Consider the following 12,276-nt stretch of genomic DNA (forward strand, 5'->3'; position numbering starts at 1 on the left):
CCACCCACACACCTCCACCCCTATACCCCCCCCACACCACACACACACACACCTACACCCACCCATAGCCACCCCCCCACCCCCCCACCCCATACCCCCACCACACCCACACCCCCTTACACCCACCACACCCCCCTACACCCACCCACACCCACCTACACCCATCCACCCCCATACCCCCCACACCCACACACCTACACCCACCCCCATACCCACACCCACACCCACACACCACACACACACACACCTACACCCACCCCCACACCCATACACCCCCACCTACACCCACACCCGCCCACCCCCATACCCCCCCACGCACATACACCACACACACCCACACCTACACCCACACCCACCTACCCCCACCTACCCCCCCCACACCCACCTACATCCCCCACCTCCATACCCCCCCACACCTACACCCACCAACCCCTACACACACCCACCTACACCCCCCACCCCCATACCCCCCACACCTACACCCACCTACCCCCACCCACCCCCACCTACACCCCCCTACCCCCATACCCCCCCACCCCCACCCACCCACCCCCATACCCTCACACACCCCCCCACACCCCCACCCACCCCCACCTACACCCACCCACCCCCATACCCCCCACACAAGCACACACACAACACCCCCATACCCCCCCACAACCCCCCACACCACACACACACACACACCTACACCCACCCACACCCCCACAACCCCCTATGCCCACACACACCTACACCCCCCCACACCCACACCCCCACATACCCACCCCCCCACCCCCACCCCCCACCCCCACACTCCCCCACACCCCCACCTCCACCCCCACCCCAGAGAAGCAAAGACAAGCGGTCGAAGGTCTGCGCAGACGCGCTGCTGCAGGAGTCGGAGCAGCCAGCAACCCCTGGAGGCCGCTGGGCTTTGTCGGCTGCCACAGAAAAGCAGATTCAGACCCCGCACGTCCACAGGAGCCTGAAATGACGGCAGGGTATGGGAGCTGGCGTCCAGCACGCTGCAGAGGCGACAGAAGGGCCCGACGGCGCAGACACCCCCAGTTCTCACAAAGCCTGAGCCACAGCTCACGGTGCGGTCCCGGGGTCCCCCAGGAGGAGCGCAGGCCTGTGCCACACACACGCTCGGCCACGAGCGTCCTAACAGCTTTATTTACAAATAGCCCACAGCTGGAAAGAACCCAGCGCACACGACCGCATGAATGGGTAAGAAAGCCACGTCTGCACACAATCGGTGTCACTCAGCAATTTCTCAAAAGCACGGATGAATTCTGCTGAGGGGGACCCGTACAGGGAGGCCTGCCTGGTGCGGCGGCTCCTGCTGACACTCTAGAGAACAGGGCCCACCGGAGAGTCGGCACGGGCTCAGGCGGCACAGGCAGTGACCCCCGGAGAGGCCCGTGGGATCAGCTTCCTCGAACTCAGGGCCCTGGGACACCAAGGAAACAGGGTGCTCCTTGTTCCAGCAGACCCTGCACACAGGGAGGGGCTGCGAGCTGTGCAGCAGGCGCACGTGAGAGGCCTAAACAGTGAGCCAAGCTGTCCGAGGAACTGACCTGCAGGGAGGGCCCCTCCTTTAGCCTGGTCGCCCAGAGCAGGCCCCATCTGGAGGGCACCCACGGCCCAGCCCTGACCCTCTTGGCCGCAGCACGGGCACCCACGGCCCAGCCCTGACACTTCCGGCTACAGCATGGGCACCCACGGCCCAGCCCTGACCCTCTGGGCTGCAGCACGGGCACCCACGGCCCAGCCCTGACCCCCTGGGCCACAGCACGGGCACCCTCGGCCCAGCCCTGACACCTCCGGCCACACGGGCACCCTCGGCCCAGCCCTGACACCTCCGGCCACACGGGCACCCACGGCCCAGCCCTGACACTTCCGGCTGCCTGAGCTGCGGGCCCTGCCGGGACCAACCCTGCGGCTTTCGCACCCGTGCCTGCTCCAGCCGCCTCCACGTCCCGACCCTACGCCCCAGCTCCCGTCTGCCGTCCACACCTGACAAGGCCCTTCACGGCTCAGGTTCAGCGCACGCGCAGCCCCGACGGCATCGCACAGCCCTCCACCTGCACACCCACGGCCTGCCCTGCTGAGGACGGGGTTCAGCCCCACAGCGGAGAGTTTTGCCATTTGTGACCATGTCCCCAGCTGACTGTGGGCCTGCGGAGCCAGAGACAGGGCGGCTGACCCCAGAGTCACCACAGGTGTTGCTTAGCGTCTGAGCCCAGGGACACTGAGTGGAGCCCAGGATGGGTGAGGAGCTGGGGACTGATGCCAGAGCAGCGGGCAGGGCTCGGCAGCCAGGTGCGGAGGAGAGACCCGCTCGGTCTTGGCAGGCGAGGGGCAGCGGGGCAAGTGCAGGGCAGCAGACGCAGGAGAGACAAGAGCACCCCTGCCAGAGCCGGGCCAGGCCACACCCGGCCTCCAGCAGCCCTGGGCAGCTCAGCACTCACGCCAGCTGGGGTGAGCAGCCCAGGTTCAGAGCAAAGCTGACAGAGGCACGGGCCTGGGTCACACGCACCTGAGCAGACAGACGGGGCTGGGTACTCACGCTGTCCACGGCCAGGATCTTGGCCCAGATGAAGACCAGGAGGGGCCGCAGCTCCCGGGCCGAGCTCTGCAGCAGCTTCAGCACGTAGGGGAAGATGCCGACCGACAGGGCCTGCGGGGAGGGAGGGGTCAGTGCGGCCGAGGGAGGCTGCCTGCCTGCCAGGAGCTGGGTGCACAGGTGGCAGGGAGGGGCTCCCTCCGGAGTTCTGCCTTTGATCTTTTCTTATTTTTTTAAAGGTTTATTTATTTATTTGAAAGTCAGAGTTACACAGAGAGAGAAGGAGAGGCAGAGAGAGAGAGGTCCTCCATCCGCTGGTTCACTCCCAAATGGGCACAATGGCCAGAGCTGCGCCGATTCGAAGCCAGGAGCCAGGAGCTTCTTCTGGGTCTTCCACATGGGTGTAGGGGCCCAAGGACGTGGGCCATCTTCTACTGCTTTCCCAGGCCATAGCAGAGAGCTGGATGGGAAGTGGAGCAGCCGGGTCTCGAACCAGCGCCCACATGGGATGCCAGCACCTCAGGCCAGGGGATTAACCCGCTGCGCCACAGCGCCGGCCCCGCCTTTGTTCCTTTAAGTTGCCAGGCGCTCCCAGCCTCGACAGGTCTGAGGCCAGACTTCGCCTCGTGGCGGCTTTTCGCACCCAGAACAGGGCGCTCCGTGCCCAGAACCCACGGTCCTGGCTCTCACACGGCCCTGCCACTCTCTCAGTACAAGGTCTGGCCCCTTGACAGTGATGCTCAGACACGGCCGAAGCCTCGGGAGGAAGTGCCTGCCCTGGCGAGGATGGCAAGGGGCCTCTGGCCTTCCCTGTGGCTCTCGGGGGCTGGGCTTTTGCAGTCTCTGGTCTGCTCTCAGAGGCAGGGAGATGAGCGAGAAGGTGGGAGTCCGGGCGTGCACACAGTGGGGCAGACTATTTCCAGTGTTCCACACTGTCACCGCACCCACGTCTCAAAGTCGTGGGAAGTCTGAAGATGTCCCCAAAGTACTCCCGCCCGTAAGTGGGGTCCCTGCAGCCCGAAGAGGGGAGGGCGGAATGACAGGGCAGGCGTCCCTGCCCTTTCACGCCCACAGTTGGTACAGAATGAGCACGGCGTATCTCTGGGTGGGGGCTCAAGTCCTCACCTGCAGCAACACCTCACCACCCAGGGTCTGTCCACGTACTGGCACAGAACCTAAGTTCACAAAGTTCACTTCACAGGGAGTGGGAGCTTGGGTGTGAGGCCCAGCTCTGGATCCTGGCTCCTGCCGCCCACGCGGGAGAGCTGGACTGAGTTCCCAGCTGTGGCTTCGGCCCGGGCAGCCGTGGACAGCTGGGCAGTGAGCCATCAGATGGAAGCTCTGTCTCTGCCTCTCAAATTAAAGAAATCTCATTTTCAACGAGGCCTTGGAAAGGAGACTCTGGAGGAGCGTTAGCAGCACCGTCCCAGCGCCAGCAAGCTCCGCCAGGTGGACCACCTGCTGCCGGCCGCGGGCGGAGCCCAGAGCGCGAGGGCCTCAGGAGAAAGGGCCCGCGTGCGGGGGCTGGATAATGCTTCCCAGCGTCAGGTTGGCTCTCATCCTTCAACGCTGGGCCCCATATAGAGGGACCTGAACGTGCACAGGCAGACAGAGCCACGGACCTCACACGTGCCCCTCAGCCACGTCCCGACTCAGCTGAGAGCACCCTGGCCCCACTGCCCGCCGCCATCCCCCCAACTCTGCACCCCACAAACTGTGAAGCAAATCTCAGTCAGCTGTGTCACTTACACACAGCACCCCCTTCACAAGAACGTGGCCCCGACGCAGTTACTGCACAGCTCTCTACCTTCCGAGACCCAGGACGTGCGAACTGCCCAGCTGTTCCCGCCTTCCCCACGACCCGCCTCCTGCGGCTGATTGAGAAGGTGGACCACATCCGGCCTCTATTCTGCCAACCTTTTCTGCCTCAAACAGCCTTTTCCACTCTGCGAACAACGCCCGGCCAGGGAAGTATTTCAGGACGGCCCAAATCAGAGGGGAAAGGTCACAGGGGAGTGGGACTCAGACACCTCCTAGGAGAACTGCCGTGCCGGCCCGGGAGTCGGCAGCCCCGCCGCTCCTGATTCCCCGGCGTCAGCGGGTGGGATATGCCAGGGGCCGCTGTCCGCACCCCGGCATCCCACATGGGCAGCGGTTCAGGTCCCGGCTGCTCCACTTCTGATCCAGCTCCCTGCTAATGTGCCTGGGAGAGCAGTGGAAGACGGCTCAAGCGCTCAGGTCCTTGGGCCCCTGCACCCACACAGGAGACCCTGGCCCAGCCCCGGCTGTTGTGGCCACCTGGGAAGTAAACCAGCAGATGGAAGATTTCTCTCTCTTCCTCTGTAACTCTGCCTTTCAAACAAGCAAATAAATCTTAAACAAACAAAGTGCATGCCAGCAACGCTCCCCTTCTTGCAAACACTGAATGGAGAAAAGAAAGGAAAAATGAACGCCCCCAACCCCGTGGCCCTGGGGGCCCCAGGCTCCTGGAGCTTCGCCCCAGCGTCTCACAATCTGGCAGACGGCCCACAGGAAGCCCAGCCCTGACCAAGCCCTGTGCCTGGCTCTGGATCACGAGCTAAGCTCATGGCTGTAGAACGCAGGCCAACGCGATGGCACGCACCAGGCTCACCGCCCAGGGACCCAAGTCCAAGAATCTTCCCAGCAAATCCAAGGCTCTCAGCCGGTGCACCTGGCTTAACAGCACCTGGAAGACACAGAAACCATGTCACAGGCAGTCTGACCACCCGAGCCCGCGCCGTCAGGTCACTCACAGCCCAGCGCCGGCGCCCCTTCCCCCCCGCCACGTCGCCGTTCCAGACAGCCTAGGAAACCAGTCGGCACCTCCTCAGCACACAGGACAGGTGCTCCCCACAAAAGCAGTTTTGAATTGGCATTGTCCTCTACGTACGTCACGGTGCCCCTCCACCCCTTGGTGAGCTGGGTCACTGACTGTGGACACGGCCCCGCGTTGCTGGCCAAGTCCCGGCCACAGCACCCCCAGCCCAGCAGTGCTGTGCTCTGGGTACACAAAGGCACTGAACGACCTCCCCACTGAGCTCTGCTGTCATAAGCAGTGCCCAGGGAGTCCCCTGACAGGTGCAACCCTGCACAGTCAGGGCTTTGCTGCCCAGGGTCACTGTGAGGCTGAGAGAGGGTCACAGGTGGTGCGGTGCAAGGCCTGGGGGACGGTGGGCAGCCGGGGTCAGGCAAGAGGAGGAGGGGGAGAGGCAGAGGGCCGTGGCCTGCTCGGGCAGCAGCACCGGCCGTCTGCACATCAGCACCCGGTGGACAGTGGGCCGGCGATGCTGACAAAGTCTCTGGTTAAGCAGCCAGGGGGGTGATGCGGGGTGGGTTTGACTCAGAGCCTGAGCCTGGCTTCCTCTGACTGCGGCTGTGGGCTGCCAGAGCTCCTGGAAGTGGTGCTCTGTGGGGCAGGCTGTGGGCTTGGGCTCAGGAGCCCTGATTTCAACTTGGCCTTTTTACTTCCTAGCTGCGTGGCTTGAATTACGAACTTCTCGAAACTTCGGCTTCCTCATCCAGAAAAACGGAGATGATAATGTCTGACACGAGCTTTTTCTCAAAGTCAGATGAGATGAAGCACAAGAGGACTTCACAAAGTCTGCGGAACGTGGACCTGAGAGGGAACGCGAGCCCGCAAGTTCAGACCCCTTGTGAGCGATGAGTGAGGCCTGTGGCTGTGGCACGGCGGCCCCTGTGTACCCTCACGGTATCATCTCACCAGCCGAAGACACAGACGGGTCGGGCAGGCGGCGAGCTGGGACCTCGCTCTCCTGCGGGACTCTCCCAGGAGCGCTGTCCCTCCTCGCCCTCCTGAAGTGCCGCTGCCTCTGCTGCCCGGCCCAGTTTGTGCCCGCAGGACCCCTCTCCCGACTGTGGACCGGTGAGGCTGCATTTCCGCTCCCGTCCAGAGTCTTCCAAGAAATCCTTCAGGATCGAGCCCCGCTCCGGCCCACAGCTGCTCTGGGGCGCAGTCTCGGCAGCCCTGAGGGAACACTGGCTTCTCTCTCATGCTCCTCTCACGCTGCCGGCCAGAGCCCCTGAGCTGGAGTCGCCGATGGCAGCGTTGTCGCCTGCCCTCCCCTCCTCTCAGGCCAGGAGCGAGACGAGCTTTCTCCTTGCAGCCTGCTGGGGATGGTCGGCCGCTGCGGGCTGCGTCAGCGTGGCGCTCTCCCGCCAAGCACGGGCTGCTGGCGCCTGCTTCAGTCGTGGCAGGACCAGGCTGCTCCGACAGAGCTCTCACACCAAGGTTGTCCCCATCTTAACGCCTAAACCAGACTCCATCTGGACAGGCTGCGCCTGTTACCGCAAGGCTTTCTCGACGTGAAGCACGTCCGTGGATCTGAAGCCCCTCGTATGTGACAGCAGCGAGGGGTCGCCTCTGCCCCCGCCCGCACTCCCTCCCACAGCAGCCGCCCGAGGCTCTGGAATCTAGAAGCTGTGGGGGTGGTGAGGGTGGTCCCCGCCCGGGGGAGAGCTGTCCACGCAGAGGCGCAGAAATATATGAGGCCTGTGGGGACAGACTGGATTCCCCTCGGCGCCCTGCACACGGGGCAACACTGCTTTCCAGGGGAACAACTGGTGACAAGGAAACAGCAGGTGCAGGCAGAAAGCTGCTCCGCTCCAGGCTGCCTTGGGCACGGCCTCTGCCTGTCCCCGCTCCCCCGGCACAGCCACGGCTTCCACCTGTACCGCTACCGCTGTCCCCGCTCCCCCGGCACAGTCACGGCCTGCGCCACCGCTGTCCCCGCTCCCCCGGCACAGCCACGGCCTGCGCCACCACTGTCCCCGCTCCCCCGGCTCAGCCACGGCTTCCACCTGCACCGGCACCGCTGTCCCCGCGCCCCCAGCACAGCCACGGCTTCCACCTACACCGCCACCGCTGTCCCCGCTCCCCCGGCACAGCCACGGCCTGCGCCACCGCTGTCCCCGCTCCCCCGGCTCAGCCACGGCTTCCACCTGCACCGGCACCGCTGTCCCCACTCCCCCAGCACAGCCACGGCTTCCACCTACACCGCCACCGCTGTCCCCGCTCCCCCGGCACAGCCACGGCCTGCGCCACCACTGTCCCCGCTCCCCCGGCTCAGCCACGGCTTCCACCTGCACCGCCACCGCTGTCCCCGCTCCCCCAGCACAGCCACGGCTTCCACCTACACCGCCACCGCTGTCCCCGCTCCCCCGGCACAGCCACGGCCTGCGCCACCGCTGTCCCCGCTCCCCCGGCTCAGCCACGGCTTCCACCTACACCGCCACCGCTGTCCCCGCTCCCCCGGCACAGCCACGGCCTGCGCCACCACTGTCCCCGCTCCCCCGGCTCAGCCACGGCTTCCACCTACACCGCCACCGCTGTCCCCGCTCCCCCGGCACAGCCACGGCCTGCGCCACCGCTGTCCCCGCTCCCCCGGTTCAGCCACGGCTTCCACCTGCACCGGCACCGCTGTCCCCGCGCCCCCAGCACAGCCACGGCCTGCGCCACCGCTGTCCCCGCTCCCCCGGCTCAGCCACGGCTTCCACCTACACCGCCACCGCTGTCCCCGCTCCCCCGGCACAGCCACGGCTTCCACCTGCACCGGCACCACTGTTCCCGCTCCCCCGGCACAGCCACGGCCTGCGCCACCACTGTCCCCGCTCCCCCGGCTCAGCCACGGCTTCCACCTGCACCGGCACCGCTGTCCCCGCTCCCCCGGCACAGCCATGGCCTGCGCCACCGCTGTCCCCGCTCCCCCGGCACGGCCACGGCCTGCGCCACCGCTGTCCCCGCTCCCCCGGCACGGCCACGGCCTGCGCCACCGCTGTCCCCGCTCCCCCGGCTCAGCCACGGCTTCCACCTGCACCGGCACCGCTGTCCCCGCTCCCCCGGCACAGCCACGGCCTGCGCCACCGCTGTCCCCGCTCCCCCGGCACAGCCATGGCCTGCGCCACCGCTGTCCCCGCTCCCCCGGCACGGCCACGGCCTGCGCCACCGCTGTCCCCGCTCCCCCGGCACGGCCACGGCTTCCACCTGCACCGGCACCGCTGTCCCCGCTCCCCCGGCACGGCCACGGCCTGCGCCACCGCTGTCCCCGCTCCCCCGGCACAGCCACGGCTTCCACCTGCACCGGCACCGCTGTCCCCACTCCCCCGGCACGGCCTGCGCCACTGCTGTCCCTGCTCCCCCGGCACAGCCACGGCCTGCGCCACCGCTGTCCCCTCTCCCCCGGCACGGCCACAGCCTGCACCACCACTGTCCCCGCTCCCCCGGCTCAGCCACGGCTTCCACCTACACCGCCACCGCTGTCCCCGCTCCCCCGGCATGGCCACGGCCTGCACCACCGCTGTCCCCGCTCTCCCGGCACAGCCATGGCTTCCACCTGCACCGGCACCGCTGTCCCCGCTCCCCTGGCACGGCCACGGCCTGCACCACCGCTGTCCCCGCTCCCCCGGCACGGCCACGGCCTGCGCCACCGCTGTCCCCGCTCCCCCGGCACGGCCACGGCCTGCACTGCCACACACACATTCTCTCTCATTCACACACTCTCTCACACACACTCACACAGTCTCTCTCACACACACACTCACACAGTCTCTCTCACACACACTCACACACTCTCTCACACACACAGTCTCTCTCTCTCACACAAACACTTTCACACACACACACTCTCTCTCACACACAGAGTCTCTCACACAAACACACACACTCTCACACACAGTCTCTCTCACACAGTCTCTCACACACACACACACGCTCTCACACAGAGTCTCTCTCACACACACACTCACACACACACACACTCTCTCTCACACACTCACACACACTCTCTCTCACATACATACACACACACACACAGTCTCAGGAAACCAGAGCCTGGGGGCCTGCAGGGCTCTCGCTTCCTCCCAGGGGACACCGCGGCCAGCCGGGCCCTCCTGAAGACTCACCTGCAGAACAATGGGCAGCTGTTCGGGGGGGTTTCTGTTCTCCACGCCCATCGTGAGCCACACCTGGAAGGCGGTCAGCTGCTCAGCGAAGAACGGGCTGTGCTGTGGGGCAGGCGGAGGGGGAGCTGGTTAGGGACCCAGTGTGGCCTTCACACACCCGGCACCCTCCAGACACATGGACGGTCTGCCCTCGCCCATCACCATCCCTGTCGTCACTCGACGAGGCTGTAGGCCGCACACGCAGGTGGCAGGAGGAGGCGTGGCTACACCGCGGCTATTACACGGGTAGAGCTGCCAGGGGGGAACAAATCCCCATCGTGGTTATGAAAAGAAGGGGTCACGGAGGACTCTGAGGCTTTCAGCCTGGGAGATGCCGAGACGCGGCCTCGGGCCTGCAGAGCTGACCACATCTGTGGGCGTCCGTGGGCAGCCGCTGCGGCCGGGGGCTCTGGGAGGCTGCGTGTGGTTCTGGGGGGGAAGTCAGGGTTTCAGGTTTTGTGCAGGCATCACTGGCACACTGATACTTTTCTCTTCCAAGTTAGTGAGAAACAGAAAGTATGCAGGACTGAACCTGGAGCTCCCAATGCTTACAGCAAGGAGGGAGGTGGACCCACCAAGGAGGAGGAGGATCTCCCTCACCCCCTCCTCTCCTGCGAGAGCTGCCCTGCCCCACCTGTGTCCCAGCCCAGGCCCTCGCCTGCCACGGGACAGCCTGGGCGCCAGGGAGGACCAGGGAATGGCAGCATCAAAAACTGGCGACGCCTGGGAAGCAGCAGTGACGGCCCAAGTGCTGGGGTTCTTGCAACCCACGTGGGAGACACGGATGGAGTTCCAGGCTCCCAGCTTCAGCCTGGCCAGCTCTGGCTTTTGCAGGCATTCGGTGAATGAGCCAGTGGACGGGAGAACTCACTCTCTCTCTTTCAAAGTGAAAAAAACAAAAACTGGGTTGGGCAGGACCAAGATTAAGAACGAGCAGCCACGGGCTGAGCAGCTGAGGTCATGGCAACCACTAAGGACAGCCCTAGGCTCGGGCAACAGCAGGTCTGGGCCCAAAACTAGTGGGGAGGATTCGGACACTCAGACCCAGGAACTCAGCAGCAGAGGGAGAGACGCCTGGCGGCTGGCCAGGAAGCGGACAGAGAAACACGTCCTGCTGTGCTGCTGCTTTTCATTTTAAAGGCAAAGTTACAGGGAAGCAGAGACAGGTCTTCCATCCATTGGTTCACTCCCTAAATGCCTGCAACGGCCAGGGCTGGGCAGGACCAAAGCCAGGAGTCTCTTCCCTGTGGGTGGCAGGGGCCAAGTTTATGTGGGCCGACTTCCCGGGCACATGAGCAGGGAGCTGGATCGGAAGTGGAGCAACCAGGATGAGAACTGGCGCTCGTATAGGATGCTGGCACTGCAGGCAGTGGCTTTACCCACCGTGCCACACGCCGGCCCCCAAAGACACAGTTTATAGCAGGGAGAATAGTCCTCGCTCCGCCCTCCCCGGAAGCCCTGCCCTCCCTGAGCCTCGAATCGGAAGAATCAGAGAAGCATGCATCTCCTGCCCCCATCGACTCTCCTCTCCGCCCTCCTCTCCCCAGGGGGCGGGGCTGCGTGTCGGGGGCGGGGACCCAGGGCAGGCTCGCAGCACGCGCTCCACAGCGGACCTGCTGTCACGGGAGGCTGCACAGAGCATTCCCACTCAGGACTCGGCCAGGTCAGCAAGCCACGCTGTCAACGTGGAGGTGGAGAGGCCCCCAGAGTGACCGCTGCCGTCCAGTGGGGGCTGCTCAAGTGTGCTGGGAGCACCCCCGTGGGAACCGTCCCCAAGTCAGGGAGATCAGATCATTCCATCCCTGCTCGCTCGCTCAGTTTCTGTCTCGCGGATTTTCACGTGTTGTCCATTTCACACAGAGAGACAGAGACACGGGGCCAGTGTCGTGGGGCGGCGGGCTAAGCTGCGACTTGCCATGCGGGGATCCCACACCGGAGCCCCAGCTCTCGTGCCAGCTGTTCCGCTTCTGATCCAACTCCTTGCTAATGCATTGGGAGAGCAGTCGATTATGGCCTAAGTGCTTGGGGCCCTGGCATCCACGTGGGAGACCTGGGCTCCTGGCTTCAGCCTGGCCCAGCTTAGGCTGTTGTGGCCATTTGGGCAGTGAGGCAGTGGATGAAAGATCTCTTTCTCTCTCTGTCTCTCCCCCTTCTCTGCCTGTCAAATAAACAGATAAATCTTTTTTTAAAAGAATGTTCAGCTATAAATTTTTTTTTTTTTTAAAAGACAGAAAATCCCGGCACCTAAACTGACCCAGCTGTGCTGAGAGGTTGGTCAGGCTTCCCTGCGCCAGGCGGGGCTGGCAGAGGAGGGGGCACCCGCCCCGGCGGCTCAGCATCCCGCGTGACCCTCCCTGGAGCACCCCCGCGCGCGGTCGGCCCCCAGTGGTCGTGAAGCAGGCGCTCTGCTGTGTGGTCGGCCCACGCGCTAGACGGGCTGGTGCTAAAGACGGGATCCGGCAGGACAGACCGCACACAGCGGGGTCGCATCGCACCAGCCCCGCCTCTTCTCTCATCTGCTGTTTCTGAGCTGGGCTGTGAGACACTGGCCACCTGCGACAGCTCTGCAGCTCTGAGGGGACAGCCGTCCACGCCGCGTGGCCCACGGCACGCCCACGCTCCCCGTGACAGCTCTGCTTCCCCCGAGAAAGCCAAATGCCCCAAGCTTCCCGCCGTGTCGGGATCCTCCTCCCGGCACCTCCAGAGCGCAAAGCCGAGGCCGAGACCCACGCCGGGAACAGACCCCG

At 65.0% G+C, this 12,276-nt stretch overlaps 1 protein-coding gene across 3 annotated transcripts in view; it reads right to left on the bottom strand.

Moving 5' to 3' along the window:
- RPTOR (regulatory associated protein of MTOR complex 1) overlaps nt 1-12,276 on the bottom strand; it is a 349,585-nt gene that overhangs the window by 64,001 nt on the left and 273,308 nt on the right. Inside the window, exons 11-13 of one of the 3 annotated variants that reach the window (XM_062216246.1) lie at nt 9,491-9,592; nt 5,175-5,258; nt 2,555-2,665 (exon numbers count right to left, since the gene is read on the bottom strand). In XM_062216246.1, coding sequence (XP_062072230.1) covers nt 2,555-2,665; nt 5,175-5,258; nt 9,491-9,592 — 297 coding nt within the window. The remainder of the gene's footprint in view (nt 1-2,554; nt 2,666-5,174; nt 5,259-9,490; nt 9,593-12,276) is intronic. The other 2 variants (XM_062216247.1, XM_062216248.1) reach the window with 2 other exon arrangements.

This window comes from Lepus europaeus, chromosome 18 (genome assembly GCF_033115175.1).
Source record: "Lepus europaeus isolate LE1 chromosome 18, mLepTim1.pri, whole genome shotgun sequence".
Classification (NCBI taxonomy): Eukaryota; Metazoa; Chordata; class Mammalia; order Lagomorpha; family Leporidae; genus Lepus; species Lepus europaeus.